The following is a 23,580-nucleotide window of genomic DNA, read 5'->3' as shown; positions in this document are numbered from 1 at the left end:
GTGAGATCCCCAATATGGTGCAAAGCATCAGGCTCTGAAGAAATGGACCAGCTTCTGCCGAGGGATGAACTGGTGGTTTCCCAGCTCCCCAGAGCCAGTATGAAGGAAAAAAACAACACTGTGTGCTGCATACTGAACCAAGAGCAAAAGCCAAGCTTCAGGAAGTCTTTCTGGAGCAAAATACACCCTGCCAGGAGCATAAGGAGAGAGGAAGAGGAGGACAAGAGGCACCCACCACCACATGGGCTGTGGGGGAACAGGCCTTCTCTGGGCTGGGCTGGAGGGAGCACTCAGGCCTCATTTCAGATCACGTAGAGACCAGCTCTGGCAGCTTTTGCAAGTGCTGAACAGCATTTGCGACTTGCCAAGAACTTCCACAGTGTCTGCCTTTTTGGGGACTGTCTTATTCCCTCAGTTTACAAGGAGGCAAAGGAAAACCAGCATCACCCCTCCCCCCTGCATCCACCCTCACAGCAAAGCCCTGCCTGGCTGCATTTTAGCAAAGATCCTGTACAGTATTAAAAGTACACTTTATTTTCTGTACAATTCTCATCGAAATCTCCAGGCATAGAAATGTCCACTGTGTCCCCAGAAAAAGCTGCAGATTGCTTTGCTGCCATCAGACACCCCACAATTGTCCAGGAGGGGCACAAAGCCAAGGGCACCAAAATCAAGTGCTGATGCTTTCTAGGTATGGGGAGGAGGAGAGTGGAAGGGAGGGAGAAGGGGAGGCAGTCCTGCTCTGTGGAGCCATGAGCAAACAGGGCCTTCAACTGCTCCATGGCGAGCAGAAAAGACACCCTCAAGTTCACGTCATCGTTCGTGCTTAGTGTGGGAGTCGTTGCGTTCGACCGTCACCCCGTTTCCATTCCTCGTCACATCCTTCTTGTTCCAGTCCTTTTCCAGGTAAAACTCAGCAAGCACAGGGCAGTGGTCCGAAGCCACCCCACCCCAGGACCAGTTATCGGGGATCCATGGGTTTGTGAGACCTTCTCGCACAACAGCCCAGTGGCCTGCGTGAAAAAGAATCACAGACAGGATGATGAGTAATATTGCCCGCATTTGGCACACAACACTAACCTAACTAAACGTTACACGACTTCACTAAAAAGCAACTCTACCTGTGAAAACCTTTTTCAAGCTCCGACTGATCCAGATGTTATCTAGTGACTTGGACCCTTGTGGGTTCTTCGTGCTGATGTTGGTGAAGGTGCTGGAAGGGACCAGGTGATGAAACTTCTCCTTTCTCAGGATGTCATGGTCGCTGCTGTCTGGGGCCTGGTTAAAATCTCCGAGTATTATTACATCTTTTTCTCCTAGAAAGCAGGAAAGACAGAAATGAATGGGAGGAATGGACATCTGTTGCTTAAGTATAAGAGGGGGAGAGGATAAATGGGAGGAGGAAAAATACAAATACTGAATAGCAAAACGGACTACTCTGAACTCCTGAAACAAATGCTGTTTAAAGCCTTTTTCACCGGCTGTTTACTCATGACCATTCTCTTCATGACAATAAAAAAAACCCAGTACACACTTCATTCTTGTTTTTAAATATAATCTCACTTATATTGACATCCTTTGCTTGCTATTCACTGATAGTGACAAACTCAAAAACAAGCAGTTCTGGTCTTATAGGTCTTTAGAAGTCTGTGAGTTTGTAAACGTTTTGTTTTGGTTTGTTTCTGCAAGAAACATATATTAGCTTTAACTTGTCCTAACATTGTCTTTTTATAGATTTGATGTAAGAGTCAAGGACACTTTTGTGAGGACCCAGGAAGACACAGCCTTATGCTGGCATAAGCGGAGTCCCAAAAGCACAGTGCTTGTTTTAACCCTGTGCAGTTAGGAAATCCCAAAGAACAAGGCTGGGGAGCAACCTCCAAGCCTGATGACAGAAGATGTGTTCACAAACCACACAGATACTCCCTGACTACAGCAGCTTTCCTCTGCCTGCCTGACTGAAGGGATACTACTGAACTTGCAATGTCTTGGACTTTGTTTAGGCTTGGACTTTCAAAGAAATGAAGGGAATGACTTGAAATGCTCATAAAAAAATCCTGTCTTCATGTAAATAGAATTTTATTTCTAACCCTAACGAGGTGAGAAAGGAAACTCTGGACCCTAATTTCATATCCACAATATGTGCTCTCCTAGATCCACAGCTGCAGATGGAGATATCCAAAGTTCTGCACTGGGGTAAGAGGACAATGCACATGTCCCTGTGCCCATTTAAAACCACTGCCAGAAATGTTATTAATATTATTATTTGATAAGATAATCTCAAGAATGCTGATAGCTCATCAGAGATGAGCTCATCAGACACTGCAGCTTGGTCCTGGAGAAGGAGTAAGATGCTAAAAGGAGGCACAAAAGTATGAAAAATTATCCCAAAGCTGACTTCAGAGATGAGAACTATGCGATTCTGTAGGCTCTTTCCTTTCTGGGGCCGAAGTGTGGAGGGAGAGGGATGGACAGATGGATGGATTGCTTTACCATACCTAGTGCTCACAGGTAAACCTCGTTTTGTGCTGTTGCTGTAGAAGTAGCTAGCCAGGAGAGGGAGTGCAAGTCAAGAAACAAAATCTATTCCACTCCTGTCTTGCACAGCTTGACAGACTATTGGGAAAAGGCGGGAGAGAAGTGAAATTTATAGCGTATGACTTTTACACCCAAATAATTCAAACCATGTTGCTTGCTAAGATGCAGAGAGGTGATGAAACAGTAGTGAAACTATTTGTGGTTTCTCCACCCTTTGCGGGTGACAAATCATATTGGAAATGACAGAAGGTTTAAGTATTATTCTGTAAAATGTTGTGACAGTGGCCTTCCCATCTTTAGAAGAAACAAAACCCCCAAACTGAGAGAGAGGCAGGGATCTTAACAGCATTATCTTGATCCCACACAAAATCTCTCCTATTCTATTCTATTCTATTCTATTCTATTCTATTCTATTCTATTCTATTCTATTCTATTCTATTCTATTCTATTCTATTCTATCCTATCCTATCCTATCCTATCCTATCCTATTCGATTCTATTCGATTCTATGCTATGCTACCCTACGCTACCTTACCCTACCCTATCTGTACCCACAATTCTTTTAGCAAATCCTCAAGCCTATTTCCCTTGCATGAAAAACTTATGAAAAAAAACATAATCACAAGTGAAAATTTTAACTGACTGCTCCATTCTGGACAGTTTAGAAAAAGCAGAGGCTAGAAGAGCCAGCACCCAGATGTATGCTTGGAAGGACGTAAGAAGTCAGCCTGCTGTGTGCACAGGGAGGGAGTCACTGTATTCTTCACCCACTTAAAGTTTTGCATGAAGAATAACTAAGCATAAAATCAAAAGGCAGCGTAAAGTTGCCAGATGGAACAATCTGGGGTGTGTTAAAGAAGCCGAGACCCAGTTTGCCATTGGGGAAGGAAAGGATTGCTTCTGGTCCCCCTTCACAGATCCTTCTGGAGCTACCTGTGATTGCGAATCACTGAGAAAAAGGCTGGGCAGCCCTGTGGTAAGCAGGGAAAGCAGGCAACAGCAATTTTCTAGATAATCACCAACTTAATTTTCCCTTGTGCTGGCTTGCTCTCAGCCCTGCTCCTGCCTCTGCCAGCTCCTGCGACAGCAATGCCATGCACGGTGGCTTCCTGTCTCGTCTGCCTGCTGCAGCCCTTGACAGACATCAAGCAGGGAAAGAAGCAAACCTGCCTGGATCGTCCTGGGTGTGTGACCACACCTAATTGGTCACCCCTGGGTCCCTCAGCCAGGGCAGGGAGCAGAGCTGCCAAGCAGTAGCTGCAGCTCTCAGGGATCTCATAGGTCAGCCCCAACACCTTTTGGCCCAACTTAGAAAAAGGTCTAGAAGAATGAATGCCCTTGCCCATAATGAGGGATGATAAATGACTGAAAACAGCAGTCACAATGTCCACAGTTAAAATCAGATGGGGTGAAAAAAGAAAATGGAGACAATGCTACTGGTGTTGTGATGTGATTTTCCTGCTTTGGAGGAAATGAAAGCTAGAGACTGGCAGGACTTGTTCCTCCTCCTCCTCCTCAAGACTGGGTAGCAGAGGCTGCCTGAGCCAGAGGCTCCTCAGCTGATGCAATCAGTTCCTCCTTCTCCTCCTGCAGCACAGAGCAGCAAGCACTCCCTTACCAACCCATCTTTTCCTGCAAAGGTCTCTCTGCCCCAGACTGTATTGCCCCACAGGCACCCAGAACATCCATCTGGTGGGGTGTGGTAGCACACAGCCTGCAGCAGACAGGAACGTGTCCCGTCATCTGTCAAGGGTGCTCCCACACACACTCACATGCATTGAGCTCAAATGAACCCTGCCCTTGTCAATGAAGAACTCTTCAGGTGAGGAAAAGGTCCAGTCTGTTTGCAAATGCATCTGCAAATTCCCTGAAGCGCCAGCGACTTTCAGCAGTGTCTCCAGGTGGCTCTCAGCCAGAAAAGCAAAGCAGTGCCTTAACTCATCCCTGTGCCGCAGTGGCTGAGCACTGTGGTGCCAACACAATTAGCTGAGGGACTTTCAGTGTCTGCAGAAGGTCTGCAGTGTTGAAATCTGCTTTCCTGCAGGAATCAGGAAACCCTCCTTTGCTTTGTGGCAGTTCAAAGAAGCACCTGTAGGACACTCTTCCTGACTTTCTCAGGCCTTGAATGAGTCCACTCATGAATTAAACAGACTCTTAGACTCCAAAATCCTTCCTGCAGAGAGTGAGAAGCAGGTGATAAGAAGGATGTGATGGTACATCAGCTGCTAGGAAGCTCCCCACCACTGCTCAGAGGTCTTCTAAGCCTAAGGCCTGATGCTTTGGTAACCCATGGGATATGGCTAAGCTGGATGAGAGAAGATGACAAAGCCAACACCCTGGTCTCTGGGTCCAAGCACCACCAGCACATCCAGAACAGCATCTGTGTGCTGGCCATGGTCACCACAATGACGAACTGGTGGGGTTCTTGAGAGAAGGTAGAAGGGCTGCTGCAAGGAGTTGGCTATGAGCAGCCGACAGCCACCATGTCCCTCCAGTACTGCTGGAGGGAAATAAAGTGGGGAGGAAAGGAACCAGGACCTACTGGTCTGATGGGAGAAATATGGAGACTGTGGATAGTAACCACATTTCCTCAGACGCTCACGTGCCTCTTCATAAGAATGAAAGATAACAGAGCAGGCGTACGTTAGCCAAATGGGAGCAGAAATGCGAATTCACTGCAGTACCCACAGGCAAATCAGTTCTTGTTACTCATATTTTATGGATTGATTTGGAAGAAATTGAAGGTTGGTGGTAATTTTAAGCATGACATTCATTTTGGCAGGGTAATTCAGTACTTCAAAGTAACATGTGCGCACTACTGTTTGTTTAGGAAATAAGACCTGCATCCCACGAGTTTGGAGGAATCCGAATATTTTTCTTTTGTGAAGGACTAGGCCAAGAAACAAATATGCTCCAGTAACGTGCCTACCATGTGAAAATACAAACATGAAATAAAGAGAAGCCCTAACGCCAACAGTCTAAATTTAGACATGGTGGAAATGCAACTCGGTTGACTTCCGAAGAGCTACACATTTATTTGTCTCAGTTCAGCCTTTGGGGATTAAACAAATGATCCTTTTGTTTACCTCCATCCTTTCCAATTTCAAGGTATGTGGACAAATACTTAAATCAGTAGCACTTAAAAATAGCTCTGACTGACTCCTTGCAGCTCAAACGGAAAAACAATAGAACACGCATCAAAACTGCAAATACCTTGTGTTATACAAGAGGGATATTAAAGCTGCCAAGTGATCAACCTTGCTAAATAGAGCCAAGCTGAAAATCATCACGCATGTAACCTTGTAACCCTTTTGCATGTTTGGTTAAGCAGTAAATGAAGGGCTAGATTTTTCTATTCCTAACACAAGACCAGCAACATTTAGAAACTGAAACATGCTGTTCTGCTTCATAGGAAATTGAATTTAATTTGCAAGCTTCAAAGTAAGAAGCAAATTCTCAGAAATGAGGTAAAGAAATTCAGCTGCCTACTATATTGGTCAAGTTCAGATCTAAATTCTGGTGTCCCTTATACTGGTGTAAAACCAGAGCAACTTATTGGAAATCATCAGAATTATTGTGCATATTGCACCCAGATACCAAAGCAGGATTTGGTCTCTTTTCCCATTAGCATCCATCTCCTGATTTGCATTGAATTTTATAAAAAGTGCTTCCAAATGTCCAAAAAGTAAATATATAGAAACTTTTTCGTTTGGAAAAATACCATTAAGCTTTGTTCTGATATCAGGTAGGTGTTATTTCCACAAAGCACTTAAAATAGAGTCTTAACACTGGTGGTTGTTGTTGTTTTCCAGCTGAACTTGCTCTTATACTAGTGTAAACTCAGAAGGAACTTTATTTGAAAAAATGGTGTCAGAGACAGTAGGAAGCCCTGTGCTGTTTGTCTTAATTAGGGAAGACTATGAGCAAGGGAAAAGCACATTTGCCACACTGTGCATCATTCAAATCTGAATACCAATAAAGACAATTGCAAGGCTGATGAGGATTGCACTGGGATAGATTTCATTTTTTTTTTTAAATTCCTTTTGATTAGATAAACCAGTCGACATGCATGTGATAGCTGGCAGGAAAAAAATCTACCCTACCTTTCAGAGTCTCCTGCAATGTCTGTGCAAAGGCTGCCAGTTTGTGGCTGTCGTGGTTCTTCCCGATATTCTCCCCTGCTGAGGGCGACAGGGCCAGATGAAGGTTGACCAGTGTTAGATCGTTCATGCCAACCTGGAGGAGGAAGGAGGAGAAATCAATGCCATGCAGACAGGGCATGGAAGGGCACAAAGCAAAACCACATGCCTGTTCCCAGGCGTGTTTTGGTGGCAAATCTAGGTGACTAGGACTCACTTTGCTATGTATGTGGTGTGTTTTGGTTTGTCTTGTTTTTGGGAGGAAGAGGGGAAAGGCGTTTGGCAGCTTTGTTTGCAATAACTTGCTATGCTCTCATTTCTGAGGAAACTGGTTTGCATAAGCTTTCCACCATGGTTGCAGAAAGAAGCTGGCTGCTTATGAAAATCAGTTTATGTAAAAGCAGTTGTTAATAAGCTACAAAAAATGTGGTCATTACATGGGCTAATTACTACTCTCTTGTGATTAGCCCTGGCCCGTCACAGAGACTAATCAAGAAACTTAATGTACCTTGAAAGGAGATGACGGCTCCCTGCAATTTTCTCTTTACCTTCTGGAACTCACTTGGCACAAGTAATACCTACTCCTAAGATTTACCTACTCACATTATTAATCAATCTTAATTAATATTAATAATTTATTTATTCATAATTATTTTATTAATGCTTCTCTGGAAGCATTATCAGAGATGTCAAGTTCCCCAACCTGGACCCCTCCACCACAGCCTGTGCAGAGATGGGCTCTCTCTGCTTGGATGTTCACTCAGGCACATGTACAAGAACAGTTTCCAAAATGCACCATGTTCTTTTAGATGGGTTCAGCCTAGTGAAAAAGCATTAAAATGGAAACCCTGCAGTATGACTGCAACATAACATAGATCAGTTCGAGTCTCTCAGGAGCACTGTGCCTTCTACATATATATGTATCTCCATTCTGCCTACACTTATCCCTTTCCACTCACAATCTGTGGCACTGACAGGAATCACAGCCCTGTGGCTGGCTGCTTCTGGATACACACCTTGTTCATACTGTCTTAATTCGGTGAAAGCAGAACAAGGTGACTGGTGACTTCTGTCACACTCTCAGTGGCTGTGGATGCTACCAAAGATCTACCAATCCTCAAGTACCCAAATGCTTACTTTTGGCAGGGTTTGCTCCCACAGGAGCGAGGGAAACGACTGACTCTGGTGATTTGCCATACGTATTAAGGCTCATTAAGCACCTTTCTATAATCAAGCCATGATACAGTGCTAAAGTGATGAGATGGGTCAGAGCCTCATGCAAATTTTTACCTGTTAGAACACTGTGTCTCTTTCCATCTTACCCATTTTTTTAAATAAAAGCTGAAGTCTGCAAGGGTCAGTTGACACAACAGCAGTTACCTTGAAATGTGCGAGGTACGGGTGAGGATATGAGTGTTTCCCATTGCCATTAGTCTGTGCCGTCTCCTGAGATGAGGCATCTTTCAGTTCAATGCCTGCTGTTGTATCCCAGAGGAAGCCAAAATATTCAACTCCCTGGAATTAAAGAGAAAAGCTAGTAGTAAGAAGGCAAAACTAAAATATTCTGCCCAAATGCAGCCCTCTAGCTTAAATTTTCACTGGCCAGTTTCAGTACCACTGTTTCTGTTAGCAGGGGGTGTACATCACTCCCAAAATATGCAGAGGTGGTAGAAGATGATGCAGATTTATATCTGGACTTGGTGCCTGCTGAGGGCAGGAGGCCCAACTCGCTGTGCACAAGCATAAAGGAGAAAGAGCATCCTAGGCTATCAGTAGGTGATAAAGAGAACAGGTGGAAACACTTCTTTATCTCCCCCTGGCCAAAACCCCCACCAGATGCGGGAGTCACCTCCACTGACTTCACTGAAAAATGAATGTGCTGACCTGAAACACATGTTCCTCTACTACCTGCAGCCCCTCTCACCTGTACGCTGGCTATCAGACACCCAGGTAACTTCAGCACTGCTTGGTCCACCCCAGGATTTGATAACCTGTTCTATCTTATACAGGTGGAGCGCATTCAGGGCCACTGCAGGGGTGAAAGATAAAGATGCCGCCTCTTGTGCAGGTGTTTGGGCTGATACAGTCCTTGTTCCTCCTAGTCAAGGCAAGGCATCAGAGGCATCGTATTCTTCTGAGTGTGGCCAATAATGAGGTAGTTCATTACCCACAGGAAAATATGGATGGTTTGTCTAACCCTGAACTCATGGTCTCACTGGGTGACTGCTGGGTTGCGGTGGATGATGCTGCGCACAGTTACTCCTCCTCCCCATGCCATACGTCATCTCATGGATTTCTGTCACCTACAAACTAAAAATATCCAGGCTCCTTAAGTCTCTTGGTGTGAAATCTGGTCTAGACATCTCAGCCGTCTCAATCTTCTCTGTCTCTTTTCCACCTGTTTCATGCTCAGCTCTCTGTTCCTTTCAGCTCTGTTCCTAACATCCTGCATGGATTTTTTTTTTATTACTTCAAGACGTGATATTGGCATTTTCAGAAAGATGCCCAGCCTGGTCACACCAGCAGCACTACCTAATTGAAAGCCTGTCACTCCTCCTCTCATCACCTAGACACCCTTTTGCTTGGTATCATTCAAACCCTCTTCCCTTAGTGAATCGTAGCTAAATCCACTGCAAGGAAAAGGGTTTTTTTCCATTTCAGCTGGAATAAACAAATGTTATCTGCTCTGCTGACTTGAAAGAAAGTATTAAGGTTGTCTAAAATCCTTTGGTAGCTCCTTTAGATAACTCACCCTTAAAATAACGACAAAATTATTCCACCAGTTGCTGCTACAGGAAAAGCTGTGGTAGAATAAAACTGCTGTCAACAGCTGTTTGCTATTCCCTGGCTTCAGATTCCACATCAACACGGTGGTCAAAAGTTATTGCTTGTTTGAAGGCCAAATGCCCGGGATGTGTGGAAGCACAAGCCTGAAGCACCATCCACCATTCTGCATTATTCAGCCCTGCAGAGCATCCCAAGATGAGCTTGTGCCAAAGATGCTGTATGCTCAGGGTTCCACTCCCTTAACTCACTGTATCGCACTTGCATACACAATGTTCAAAGCAGATGGCCCCATTAACTAACCCAAGGCATAGAGAAGACTTTTTGGCCCAGTGGAGGGTTCTCCACTACAGCCAGACTTCTGTTTAAGCAGCTAAAAGGAAGAGTCAGTACGTGCTTTTTCTGTTCTTAGCTTGGCAACAGACTTTGCCTCTAATTCTGAGAAGCATTCATCCTTACATCCTTACCAGTAAAACAAGGTAGATAATGATTTTTAATTACTCAGCTCATAGTCAAAACTTTCATTGCTATCTTTGGAAATTCAGTTCAGGAAAAAATAGACTAAAGACTCTGTATTTAACGTAGAAACTCTGACACAATTATTAATAATTATTGGGGAAAAAAGAAAAAAGCAGAGGCTCAACTTTGCACAACTTTTTAAATTCAGTGTTTCAATGATCTGGCCTAACAAGAGATCCCAAAGGAAAACTCCAGTCGGGAATAAAAATGTCCGGAAGGGGTTTTGCACTCTGCATTGGAATTAAGGGTGAATTGTTTTAAGCCTTGGACACATTAAGACTTTCTGTGTCTTCCTAGTGGTAACCAGAGTCTAATTCTTGTGCTGCTCAGGTGGTGGGTTTTGGGTTGGTTTGGTTTGTTGTTGTGGATTTGTGTTTTGTTTTTTTTCTTTTTCCTTTTTCTCCTGTTAGTTGCCATTCTTGGGTTTGTACTCAGAAGGGCAGCAAAAGCTGCTGCACCTCCCAAAACATCAGAGTCCAACAACAGCCTCAGGAGTCAGCAGTGATACAACTTGATTTAGAAGAGCCAGATTAAGGAAACATGAATTCCAAGCAGTGTGATTATGGGACACAACTGCAGCCATGTCTTTAACAACGACAGTGCTCAGAATAGACGAAGACAGCCCAATGCACTGCTAGGCACCATTTATTACATGACAGTTCTTCGTTCCTGCTTCCACCCCACAACAACATCCATGCTGCGATAACAGCATCATGAGAATGATCTCATTCAGCAACAGGTTTGAGCCCAAGGAGGACCTTGCTCTGAAATCTCATTAGTACCCTTAAGGGGAAAAAAGAGATTTCCCTTGGAACACAGTGCTTTTGTGCACTGTGGTGTTTACTCCAATGTAGCTATACTTTGTATATTGTCAAGGGTAGCAGGTGTAGCTGTCACCACCTTATAAATTAGTACCCCACTGCAGTACATATATATATATATACCCACGGCAGAAGATACTGCTGCAGGGAAAAGCACAGTGCAGTACAGTGCGGATTTCGAATGGAGTCCACAGTATATTTTAAATACCTGTGCAGAGCACTTTGGGGAACATGTGGGATAAGCTCCTCTTCCAGATGAGGGTGGCAGGCTGCAAGGCCCCTCTGCGGGGTCTTCGCTTGCAAACTAGGGAAATGGGGAGCTCTTCCAAATGCCAGCTGGTGCTGTGGTAGGGAACAAGCTCAGCTGACTAGCACAAAAAAAATTCAGAAGTACTGCAGTTTGCCAGGGGCAAAACCAAGGAGTGCTTCCTTTTCCTAATGTGTAGCCTTTTCTCTATATTTCTATACTGTTTTTATCCGCCATATCTCCCCCAGATGCACACAACTTCCTCCTTACAAGCGTGCCATAGGCTGAGGAAAACAATTCTCCCAAAAAATCAATGGCACAGTTGAATCGAAAGTTATAGAAAGAGACAGCTTAAAAAATCTGAGAAATGCAAACCTTGCTGAAAACGACTTGCAAAATATTTTGCCTTAAACAGATTCAAAATACGTCCTTACTTAGAGGGGAAAAAGAAAGCAAAGCCAAAGTTCAGACTTAGGGATTAATGTACCTTGTGTAGCTGGCCCGAGGGTTTTTCGGAAACAACACCCTTCCAACATCCTCTAGGGCCCTTCCACTTGCGGATGTTTGGCAGCGTCGGCTGGTTCAGCTCCATACAAAACTAAAGAGAGAGGAAAGAGAAAAAAAAAAAAAAAAAAGAAAAAAGATCAGCTTTGTAGGGTTTAAAAAATTTGCAAAATAAAGCATGTAGTGAGGCACTGGTAAGAGACACCATGAACCACAGGCTCTCTGCCCTCCCTGAAGGCTCACAAAGGAGGTGGTCTGGGCCACATCCCAGCCTGACTCACTCCCAACTGGACATTATTTGGAGATAAACAAAAATCAAAATAGCTCTGTGTAAATGCTGAGAGAGAACGCTTCTCCCTCAGACTCTTTTTTTTCCCCTCCAAAGCTACTTGTTTGACTGGAAAGGGATTCCCTTTATGCTGCCTTCAAAGATGCTGACTGCACTGTATCCCACTCCCCCACGGGGCTCCTCGAGCATCTGCCAAACCCTTCTGCGGGGCAGGAAGCCCCCATAGTGGGGCTGGCCCCGCCCCAACACCGAGTCTGCCGGCACAACACAAGAGGAAGGGTGTAGGCCACCTCAGTAACTGGTGTTTTGGAGTTAGGGCTCTTCTGACTTTGACTTTATGCCAGGGACACAAGCTTGAGACTCCCCATGCTTGAAGGGGTGGGCTGCAGACTTGCACACAGATCCAGCCAGATCCTTGTGACGGTCCCCAGAGGTGCTTGTCCTCCTGGACACTGCTGTGCAGCCACAGCACTCAGACATCCTTACGTGTTGAAGCATAGAGTCAGAGCTATAGAGGCTGTGCCCGAATCACAGAATGGTTGGGGTTGGAAGGGACCTCTGGAGATCAACCAGTCCAACCCACCTGCTAAAGCAGGTTCACCTAGAGCAGATTGCACAGGATCATGTCCAGGTGGGTCTTGAATGTCTCCAGAGAAGGAGACTCCACAACCTCTCTGGGCAGCCTGTTCCAGTGCTCTGGCACCCTCAAAGTAAAGAAGTTTTTCCTCATATTCAGTCCAGCAGATCATGGACGTTGGAACTGTGGACACCCTGGAAAGCCCCCAAGTCTGGCTGGGTAACATAGACTCATAGAATCATGGAATAGTTTGGGTTGGAAGTGACCTTCAGAGGTCATCTAGTCCAAGCCCCTGCAATGAGCAGAGACATCTTCAACTAGATCAGGTTGCTCAGAGCCCTGTCCAGACTGGCCTGGAATGTTTCCGGGGATGTGGCACCTACCACCTCTCTGGGCAACCTGTGCCAGTGTTTCACCACCATCATTGTAAAAAAACATCTTGAAACATCTTGTAAAAAAATCTTGCGATTTAAATTAAACAAACAATCAAGCAAACAAACAAAGCCAAACGCTCAGCTGCACACAAGTGCCAGAATGCAGCAGCTCTGGCTGCAGGGAAAGGGGACAGTACAAAGTAATCACTGCAAAAGAGCAACAGGGACTTCCAATGCACATAATTTTGTTACAGCTGATGCTGAAGAAACTGTGTTAAAACGCAGAGGTTTTCATTGTGGAGTATCTGCAGACAAAATCTTGTATCCAGAATGTCCCTCCAAATCAAGATGTAGTTTAATGAAGCAGGATTTTCAAGGCAAACAATAACCTCCTGTACCCAGTGACTCTTTGCAGTGGGACATGCCAAACACAGTTCAAAGAGCTGTGGTGATAAACTGCGCAGATATAAGTGTGTCCTACATGGGTACTGGCAAAACGATGGGACAGCTATTCTCATGTTTATTTTATCTTTTGTTTCAAAAATAAAAATAAACCCCTGCTCTTTTACTAACTACCTGTAAGCATTGACTTTTCAGATACACGTGACCCAGCAAAACTTTTTTGCATTGGAAGGCTGAGAATTTATTTGTGCACCCAAAATGATAACACTTGGCACACCTTTTAAAACAGTTTTCTGAATGCTGAGATTGGCTCAGGCTTCTTATTCAAGATGCCACGTTAACATACTGTGTTATTGTCCGTTAGATACCTTTGGGCAGCACTAGGGCTGGGCTGATACATTAAACAGGAGGCACGCAGGGTATTTGCACGGCCAGGGAACAAAGCTCGGCTCTAAACTGTTTGCCGAGTGCTACCCTAATAAACACAATAAATCACGTCAGCAACAATTATTCATTCCTGATGTCATTCTGATGACTTTAAACAGCGTGAATGTGGTGAATGAGCTTCCTAACATTTAAATAACTTAAATCAGCAAAAAAAAGAATTGTTGAAATTAGGAGTTCAACTGTAACCCAACAAAAGAGTTAACTTATCTCTGGGTTGCAGCTGTCTAGAAAGTCCAGCCAGCACAAAGTGTACAACAGGGCTGAATAAATCCTACAGAAACCATCACTTTATTAAAAAGAGCATCCGCCGTTGACTAGTTGAATTTTTTTTTTCCTCCAAGCTGATTTTTTTTAAGGCCTTGATTTAACTTTGCTCAAACAAAAAGATGACAAGTAAGATTACACAGTTTGTTTAGAGAAAAGCCATTAGCGCATTCTGGGTACAGTTGCAGCAATGGAGAAGTTGGCCTACAGCAGCTGACTTTAATCTGTGCCCATTTTCCAGGGCTTACAGGCACACAGATTTTGAAACTGTGACAGCATGCTTGCTTAGGTCACCCTTTTTCTGAAGTGAGAAGGGCATCTCTCAAATCATGTTGTTCTGCCCACAAACTCCCATGTCAAACAACATTATGCTTTCTCTTGTACAGTAAAAATATGCAGACAAGCTTCTAGCTTACATTGGGAATTAAAAAAATGCCCTTCCTCCTTAGCAAAACTATGATCTGCATCAATTGCTTTCAGAAGCAGTTCTTCAAGTGGCAAAGAAAAAACAAAATTATAATCTCAGTCAATCAGTACAACATTTTTTCCCTAAATCTCCCTAAGAAAAAAGTTCTATTTTTGTTTTTTTTTCTAGAGCCTTTCAGGCCGTAAGTTTCATGAAATGCAATCAGCGTCTTCATTAACTCCTACACATACCAAGTCAAAACTGAAACACTCACCATAATACCAACAGGGTTTATTTACAAGGATGCCAAGATGTATTATTACACCTTTGCCGCCACAGTCTCTCTTGCAGCTGGGTACTGGTTTTTGTAGGATAGGCAACACTTCCATGGAGCAGGAATGTGGCAGCACACAGGCTTCAGGTGTGCTCTGGGCAAAGAGCAGCCTGTGCTCTTAAGAGGTCTAATGCCTTGTGCCAAGTACCTGCCCATTGCCCCCAAGGTGACACAAGGGCCACCACCCCAGGGGCTGGCACAAGCCCTGTTGCCTTTGCTCATCAGCAACACGTCATTTTCCCAAGAAAGGAGGATCCAAAGACGTCATTACTCTTTGTCCACCCTGATAAGGAGCCTGTTGCTCCCAGACCCTCCAGAAGCAGAGATGGGTAAAGGAGGGGGGTTATGACTGACACTGGAAAAGAATGGAGGGCAGTCAGAAAAGCTGAGGAAATAGATGTTTGAGGAGGGACTGGAGAGGAGAAGGCAAAGGGTCTTAGACTAATTTGGGAGCAGGGAGAAGAACATGTGCTTGGCTGACAAGTGCTAGAGAGCGTGAGAGAGTTATGGGCTCCCTAACCACCTACCTGTCTCCTCAAGACGCCCCAGGCACCGCTAGCAAGAGCATCTAATCTGTGCATTAAATTAAATCCTTTCCAGTGCAGCAATTCTTCACACTGGGAGAGCTGCCAAAGAGCACCCGGCAGGAGCCCACAAGCAAATCTCACCACCTTCCTGTTCAGGATGCACTGGTAAATCTTTGTTTTCTTTTGGGGTGCTATTAGTGCAGCCAGTCCCAAACCAGCACAGCATGGGCATCTTTTCCAGATGATGACAGCACTCCATGTTGAACATCTTTGTCTGTCAAGTGTTAGTCCTATAATACCAGCACTGAGGCCCACACTGAGCCAGAGACCTTCCTTGAGGTGAGCACCTTCTGCTCAAAAAGAGTTTGTGCTACTCCTAAACCCCGAGGAAACTAAACATGACCCAGGAAAACAATGTCTTAGGGCTTAAAAAATCCCACATTTCTTATTAGCCAGTGATTCCTCTTTGGAGGACGCTTTCATACCTGGAATTAGAGCAGAGGCTGTAAAGGAGGGTGAGTAGAGAAGGAAGGAGGTTGCAGGGTGAGCCTGTTGTTATGGCACAGTACATGGCAGTGCAGTAATCATCGCCTGAACTTTAGAAAGGCACTCAAAGACATTAAATCTCCATTTTAGTTAATTACCACAGAAGCTTTCAGGCCAAAAGGGCACTGCAGTGAAGGTAAACAACAACTTACTTAATTAAAGCAAGGGTGATTTTGGTTCCTCTTAACCAAGAGGAGAGATGAGAACTAGGGAATAAATATTCCATTTCTAAATGTCACATACACACAGTTCCTTTATTTTTAAGAGGCACTAGAGGGAGCAGCTTTAATGACTGCCAGAGATGCATATGAAACTTCTATCAATTCCTTATTATTTCAGCTATGTTGAGGTGTCACATTAGCAAACGTTTGACATTGTCATGGTGAAAGAGACTTGACATTCAAGTGTGGGACCTGGCAATAACTGAAAAGAAGACCCTGACCAGAAAAAAAAAGATGTTATGCTATTTTTTTAGGTCAAAATGCACCACCCTTTTTTGAACTGTAGATCCTGGATAAATCTTGAAGAAGAAACCTGTACCTGTGCATGAAAAAATGCAAGTTTTCTGGTAGTGGGTTCACTTTCCAGTTACTTTTGAGAGACCTCTTAGTAGTAGCAGTTCATGGACTGCAGGAATCTGCCAGTTTTCTGGCTGGAAAACACCAAGGTAAGGGGCTGTTCTGTGCTACAGGGCATCTCCCAGGATGGATTTGGTGCTTCAGGAGAGGGTAGACAGAAATGCTCTAAGATACACCTTGGAAATTGTGCAGTAGCACTTGATGAGAAGCCTCCCAACCCTCACCAATAAAACTCTCATCCTGAAACATGGTCTTATATATTTCTGATAGAAGATACAACAACATTGACAGTGGCTTCCTGAGACCATCTGGCACTGCTCATTTTCAATCGATCCTTTAGTATATATATATGCCTTCCCTGCTTCACCACTGAGTATTGTAGAAGCTAAAAAATCACGTTCTTGGAGTTAAATGCACGTTATCCTTTCTTTATTTATCCAAGTGGACTGTACTTTTATTTCCAATTGAAAACGCAGACTCAAATACCTGTAATCTTAATCCAATCTACCAGGTATAGGACACAGTTGCAGCTGGTGCACCCTAATGAAGCCTGACCCATAAAGCCAAGAGCAGAAAAGCTATAAATATTTATGCAAACTTGAAATCAGCACCTTTGGTTTGCCAGTAAAGCATCCTGATTTGACACCGATGGTCTTGATGAAGAAGAGTGTTTTGTTAGATCACGTTTGCAAGGAGGAAGAGGTAGAGTTAGGGGGAGAAAGAGATTTGTGGGTGTTGTATTTTACTGAACTGGCCATTGAGGTATGGGTAAGGAAAGGTCAAAGGCTTCAGGACTGTTGTCCCAGAGTGGCAGGCAAGTCAAGAGGGGCTGCAAGACATAGCAGAGCCAGGATGCTCAACACACTTCTGCAGCCAGACAACACTGGATCCACTTCCCACAGGCAGGAGCAAGTAAAGAAGGTGACATGGAGGAGCGCCAGGCCCTTGAGATACATCTGGATTCTCCTACATCCAAATGTTACAGCAGGGACGTAAGCATTATTATGGCTAAAGCCTGAAACAGAGACTCAAGGTTGGATCACATTTCCCACTGACAACAGTGCTGTCTCAGGCCTCCGCTGCTTGTTTGCCTTTCTCTCAAGCATATCCCTTTCCTGTTTGCAAAAGGAGCCAAAAAATACACACACAAGAAATAGATGCATCCACTGGCATGGTGGATGCACTCACAAATTTTATTAAGACATACAAATAACACAACAGAAAGTCAGGGTGGCCCATTTAACTAGTCCCTATTGCTTTTGTTGTTCAAGTATTAATATTACATAAAGGCAAACAAAACTTGGCAGGCAGATGGGGGTCTGATAGACAGATAATCATGAGTGCTTTCAAAGGAGAACAACTACCCTCAGGGAATCAGCTTCTGTCTCACCCATATCTACACATTTGTGTTGGAAAAAGTTTTCTACTTCTCCATCTTGTACATAATTCTACAATGAAGGCAGAGCTGAAGAAATAATTAAAAAAAAACAAAAACAAAACCAAAGTTTAGAAGAAAAATTCTAGGATAAAAAAAAAACGGAACCAAAAGTGCAGCAGCCCCAGAATTACCCCTGGAAAGCTTATCTGCCCCTTCTGCCATGTTAGTGTGTGCTGCTTCCACTGGGTCATCAAGATCTAGGGCAATACTTTTCCATCCTTTATATACTGGTTTGTTGTTCCTAGAGCTAAACCAAGATATCTAGATTCATGACAGAATAAATCTTTACCATCTTCCACGTTCCTCACAAGGATTCAAGGTGTCCTTCAAAGAGCTCTATGAACTCATTGTGAGCAGCAGAACTGAGGCAGAGCCCTTTGGCACAGCCAAATCCTCAACCGGTGTCTTTCTTCAGAAATAACACAGCACCTATAGGCACAGTCATCACCTCTACATGCCTTTCCATGCAACGGACACACAGAGCTCATTTGTTGCAATAACATGCATGCATATTGGGATCTCAGGTCCTGACTCATCTGATCAGATTCTCAGCTCCTAGATGGGTGCTCCAGGCACCACGTTATGGACTGGAAAGCAAACATTTACTGTACTGCAGCCTTGCTGCCCTGGAGCCATGTGGAGATCTGAACTGCTGGCTTTGCTGCAGAGACCACTACTAAGCTTACTACTTAAAAAAGGAAACCTCTGGGACTGAGCTCCTCAGAGAAGACAGGATATGGAGGGCTTATTTTTGAAGCCTAGCTATGCATACGTGAGAAACCAGGTTGTCCAAGTCTGCTCTCCTTGCTTCAGGTGGGGGTAAATACGGGTCTCCAGAGAGGCACCGCTTTGCTTACCTGAGGACCATGAATGCAAAGCATCAGGGGACTCTGTCATTTGGGCACCACTGAGGGTTAGGTGGCAGCTAAAGGATGCCTGGCAGGATTGGAAAGTTTCTCAAACTGAAGACATCGTTTCCCACATCGGGCATCTGAGCCCTTTCATGAGCTTGGCTGTGCTTTGAACCATTCTGTGGATGCAAATCCAGCTGGACACGTACCTCTCTCGTGTTGCTGCTGAGTTATTCACCTTTTTTTTTTTCCTTCATGAATGTGCAGGAAATAATTACGCTGATAAGTTTAACATTACATGCTTTTGATAAGTGAGATAATGATTTGTTTCCATATACGAACCCGCTTGAATAAAATCAGATATGTGGGGGTTTTTTAAGTGAGTTTTTACAGGATCCGTTGGGGAGTGGTTGGAGCCGAAGTTTGCACTCCCAAGTTATTTGCTTTCCTTTTCGAGAACTTATTTTGGAAAAAATTAGCAGCGAGTTTCTACATTGCCCTCCCAGAGGAATTATAGCTTGCTGCACTCCCCCAACTGCTTAATTCTTTGTAATATACGAGAGGAAATTACATTCTTTATCTTTGAATATATGATAAAAAAACAAAACAAACAAACAAAAATGACCAACAGCAGATTGTAGCCAATTAAACCAGTTCTCTGCTCGCCTTTAATCATAGTGTTCCTGGGACAACAATGCAGATTGTTCACTGGCATGTGCTCCTATCTTCATCCTAAACAAAAGTGGTTATTTATATAGTGTCTTTTTATAGATCTTCAAAAGGAAGACACGGAAACCTTTGGTGCAGAGCAGTGAAACAACAACAAATGAAAGAGGCAATGCGATAACTCTCCAAACACATTTTAAGTGCTGGGGCCGCTACTGCAGAATTCCAGGATGCTCAACTACCTATTGTCAACATGGGAAATGTAACATCTTTCACCCAGTTTGCCATTTAATGGGAAGGTGTCTTCACATACGCTTTGGTGGAAATTTATGCTGCCTTTTCCCTGTGGAAGACAGCACCTGTATTTGTCAGCCTCCATGCAGGAGGAGTTTCATGGATTCTTGATTTCTAATGTTTGCATTCAGAATCTGAACTTTTTCCTTGAACTTCATGGGACAGATTCATTTTGCAGAAGACAATTTCTGACTCCTTTTTTCTTACCCTGAAGGACTTTATTTTTAAACATAATACAGGAATTAAGGCCCAAGAGGTTGCCAAGGATGGTCAAAAATATTTTCAATTTCTTCTTGAAGCCTTTTCAATAAAGTGTTTGATTCTGCATAGGTAGGCAGTATAATCATTAACAGCAATAATGGCATGCCAAGGGAACTGATGTGATATAAAGAAGAATTATCTAGGTGTTCCTGCTCCGGCAGGGGGATTGGACTAGATGATCTTTCTAGGTCCCTTCCAATCCCTGACTTTCTGTGATTCTGTGTGATAATTATAAGAAGGCCTTGTGACTATGAAGCTGTCTTTTTCATCAAGCTGCTTTTATGAGAGATGAGTGGTTGACTTCAAACACTTGCCCTACATAGTCTGCTTAACTGGTTAGCTGTGCTAGAATCATAGGCACTCCATGACTGAAATATTTACTTATTACTGTGTTGCCTGCTGTAAATACTCAGGTGCTTTTCCAAGTACTTTTTCCCCAACCTTTTATTTCCAAGGGAAGACAAGTTTCATCTTGCCACCACTTCTGCCACCAGAAACACACCTCTCTGCGAAGACAGGTTTATGCTTAGGGAAGGTACATGGAGATTTTTAGAGCAATGTGGTACTGGATATTTTAGAAATATTACTATATGTGCATGCTTAGAGCTACGGCCTCACACTGTGACCAAAACTAAGATATCCAAGTCTTGCACAGAATGAGCTACTGCACTTTTTGTTTTGTTTGTTTAACCCCTGGGCCGATTCTTTTCTTGTGAAACATGAAACTCAGGAATCGATTTGTGCAGTGTAAAACCACACCAGCATGTGTACAACCCTACTCACTCAGTAACCACCAGGACTACATGAGGTGAAAATCAGTTTATCAGAACCTAGCCCTTAATGTGGAATGCAAATAGAAAATCATCCTATGGGACATGGGACCCAAAAGCGATAAGAAATAGTTTCTTGTTCACCCATTAAAAGACAAAACAGAGAAACAAACAATCTGACCAGTGAGCTATATTGCGCTCCCAGGATTTGAATCTCCTTACCTTCACATTGCTTTCAGCCAGAGAAAAAGGGGAAGAGGGGTGGGTAGGGAAGTGCTGATACAAAAGAAGAACAAACAAACCAAAAGGGGAACAGGAAAATCACAGTTTTGAAAAGTTATTAATCAAAGAAAGCTGCTTTAGCATGTTAAGATAATTAGGTTGCTCCATTCCCATGATAAAAATTTACTCATTTCCAAAGCTGTTAGCGAGTTGGGGTGGTTTTTTGTTTGTTTTGTTTGGGGTTTTTGTTTAGGTTTTTTGCTGTTGCCTTTTTTTTTTTTCATTTTAAATTGTGCATTACTGGCATACACACAGTGGTAAAGATGGACGGGACTGCACTGATGTGCAGTGTGAGAAGGAATAAGAGCAGCGTGTTAAGAAAACTGCTGTGACACAAGGAAAAAGGTACAGCCTTCATTATTACAAGGTCACAGTTTGGCCCACTCTACAGAGCCTTGCATCAAAAATAGTTATTCACTTGGCATTTTGCTTCCATCCATTTCTTTCCTACTGTTAGTATTACTGTTTTCCCCAACTGATTTACATCTCTGCTTAGAGCAAGCAGTCTTTCCCATGCTAAGAACACAAAAACAAGGAAGAGAAAAATATAAAATATGACTCACAACCATTGCCAGTCTCAAATATTTATTCTTCCTTCAGGCATTGATTATGCCACTGTACAGAACACTGTGCCACCTCCTGTAAAACTATTTAAATCTATCTTGTATCTTATTCTTTTTTTTTATTTCTTTTCTTTTTTTTTTTTTAAATTCTGGATGCTTAATTATTAGGAGGATCTCTTCCAGGCTGCCAGCACAGGACCTATCATCTCACCTTTAAAAATAAATCTCATACATGTCTATTATACATTATTATTAATACTTTTTCACATTTCCAGCCATTAATTTAAAGAGCCCAATTTGACACTGATTTCTCTCTGAAATAGCACATTCTTTATTTATAGGTTTGCATGAGTTTTCTGTCTTCACCCACTAGCATGCCCTCCAGGGAGTCTATGGGACTGTCCTCCAACCCTGACCAAGTTCTGCTCTGGCAGAGCCAATAGACTCTTGCTCCCCATAGAGAGCGTATGTGTTATTTAATCCACATAAGCTACAAAAAAAAATAAATGGGGCTGACATTGAAACACTCTTGCTGCTCAGTCAATCTTTTAAAAAGAAAAAACAAAAACAAAACCAAAAACCACTCTTCCTCAGCACTGCTGGCGATTCAGAACTGGTCCTGTTCAATGAACTTGCTTTGCCTTCTGTCTTCTAGACGAAAGCAAGAAAAAAAAAGAACTAAGGACCCCTATTACTTCTAGCACCCCCAAACAAAACTTAAACACGTCAGCATTTTTAGACAGGCATTTTCTGTTTCTCCTTGTTCTGCAAGTGTAGAGAATAATTTTATTAATGGAAAAATTTGGCTTCAGTCCAGGGACAGTCCTAGATGCCTCACGAAGGAAAGCCAAAGTTTGTATAACAAGCAATCTCCATACCACCACTTCTCAGAGAGGCACAGCCATGCTTTAGGGAAGAAGAGGGCACCTGCCAAAAGACAGCATTTTAAGAGTAACATGTGTTCTCCATAGCTCCCAATGATGTGTATTGCGTGGCTTCTAGTGATTTGTTTATTATAATCAGAAAAGAGATTGGCAATGCAACTAAAGGAAAAAAGAAGTCCAACCAAAATCAAAGCAGATGAGAGCCTGTGCTTCCAATGCTGCTGACCACTTGACAATAGTCTGCAGTGAAAGGGCCTGGAAAGACAACAGTTGTTATAGGTCCCCTGCAGAGAGCTACCGGAATCATCATGGAGCTGGCCAGACCCATAAGGTCCACTGATACACCTCCTTAAACTTCTAGCCATCTAGATCCCTCTTAGAGGACAGAAAGGAAGAAAAGAATTGAAAGGCCAGAGGCAAACACTGCATAGCTGCAGGGTTCTTAAGTTATCTAGTGGATGGCATAATCCCAAAGCAGCCTCCTATCTTAAGAAATTGTGTCAACATCATTTCCAGCTCCACTCAGCCAAAAATGGTTTCTTCACAATAACAGCTATACTTCCTTTCACCCTGAGATTTCTTGATCCCATGGGGTGAAGTCTGAAAAAAAGATTTTGCACCCCCAAATATTATCTGCACTCAGTTGAAAAAGCAAGATAAGGGAAAGAGATAGGAGGAAATATAGAAAGGGTGCGGGAGAGCAAAAATGTTAAGTGACAGGGAGTAAGGTGAGAAAAATAATTAAAATAAAATCAATTTGACAATTTGGAATAATCTCCTTTTACTCTGAATGGCCAATCATTGACCCCATGGTGGCTTCGAAGGAACAGGGCAGGAGGACCTGTTAATACTTCAGCTGATGCAGAATTTTACCCCAAGGCTGAATTAGGTAAAGGAGACAGTGAGAGACTTGACACCAACCTCTCCTCTCTAGAAATGGGGAACAGAGAAATGAGGCAGCAACAGGGTTGGAAGAGACTGATCAAAGGTCCTGAGTGAGCCAGTGGCCAAGTCTGCATCTCTTTTTCCTGTTCCCTGAAAGCGAGACTGCTGTTTACTTATCTGACTCTAGAGGACATCCAAATGTACTTAAGCTTCAAAGGGGTCAATCTCTTTCTGGAAAGGACAGTTCTAAGAGCAGACAGTTAATATAACTCATTTACAGCCCTTAATTAATTTGTTGCCAATTACCTTGTAATCTTTTTTTTTTATTCAACAGCTCCAGAGTGATGCAAAATTGGAAGATGGGGCTCACACTGTACAGGGGGATTATGGC

General features: G+C 43.4%; 1 protein-coding gene across 1 annotated transcript in view; it reads right to left on the bottom strand.

Moving 5' to 3' along the window:
- Window positions 1-511: 511 nt before the first annotated feature.
- EEPD1 (endonuclease/exonuclease/phosphatase family domain containing 1) overlaps window positions 512-23,580 on the bottom strand; it is a 64,513-nt gene continuing 41,444 nt past the window's right edge. The window contains exons 3-7 of the mRNA XM_021284265.2: window positions 11,535-11,645; window positions 8,057-8,191; window positions 6,641-6,773; window positions 1,122-1,316; window positions 512-1,013 (exon numbers count right to left, since the gene is read on the bottom strand). Coding sequence (XP_021139940.2) covers window positions 814-1,013; window positions 1,122-1,316; window positions 6,641-6,773; window positions 8,057-8,191; window positions 11,535-11,645 — 774 coding nt within the window. The 3' untranslated portion in view covers window positions 512-813. The remainder of the gene's footprint in view (window positions 1,014-1,121; window positions 1,317-6,640; window positions 6,774-8,056; window positions 8,192-11,534; window positions 11,646-23,580) is intronic.

The sequence above is a fragment of the Columba livia genome, chromosome 2 (assembly GCF_036013475.1).
Source record: "Columba livia isolate bColLiv1 breed racing homer chromosome 2, bColLiv1.pat.W.v2, whole genome shotgun sequence".
NCBI classification, from domain to species: Eukaryota; Metazoa; Chordata; class Aves; order Columbiformes; family Columbidae; genus Columba; species Columba livia.
The sequence above is the reverse complement of the archived record's forward strand: the minus strand, read 5'-3'. Positions and strand labels throughout refer to the sequence as shown.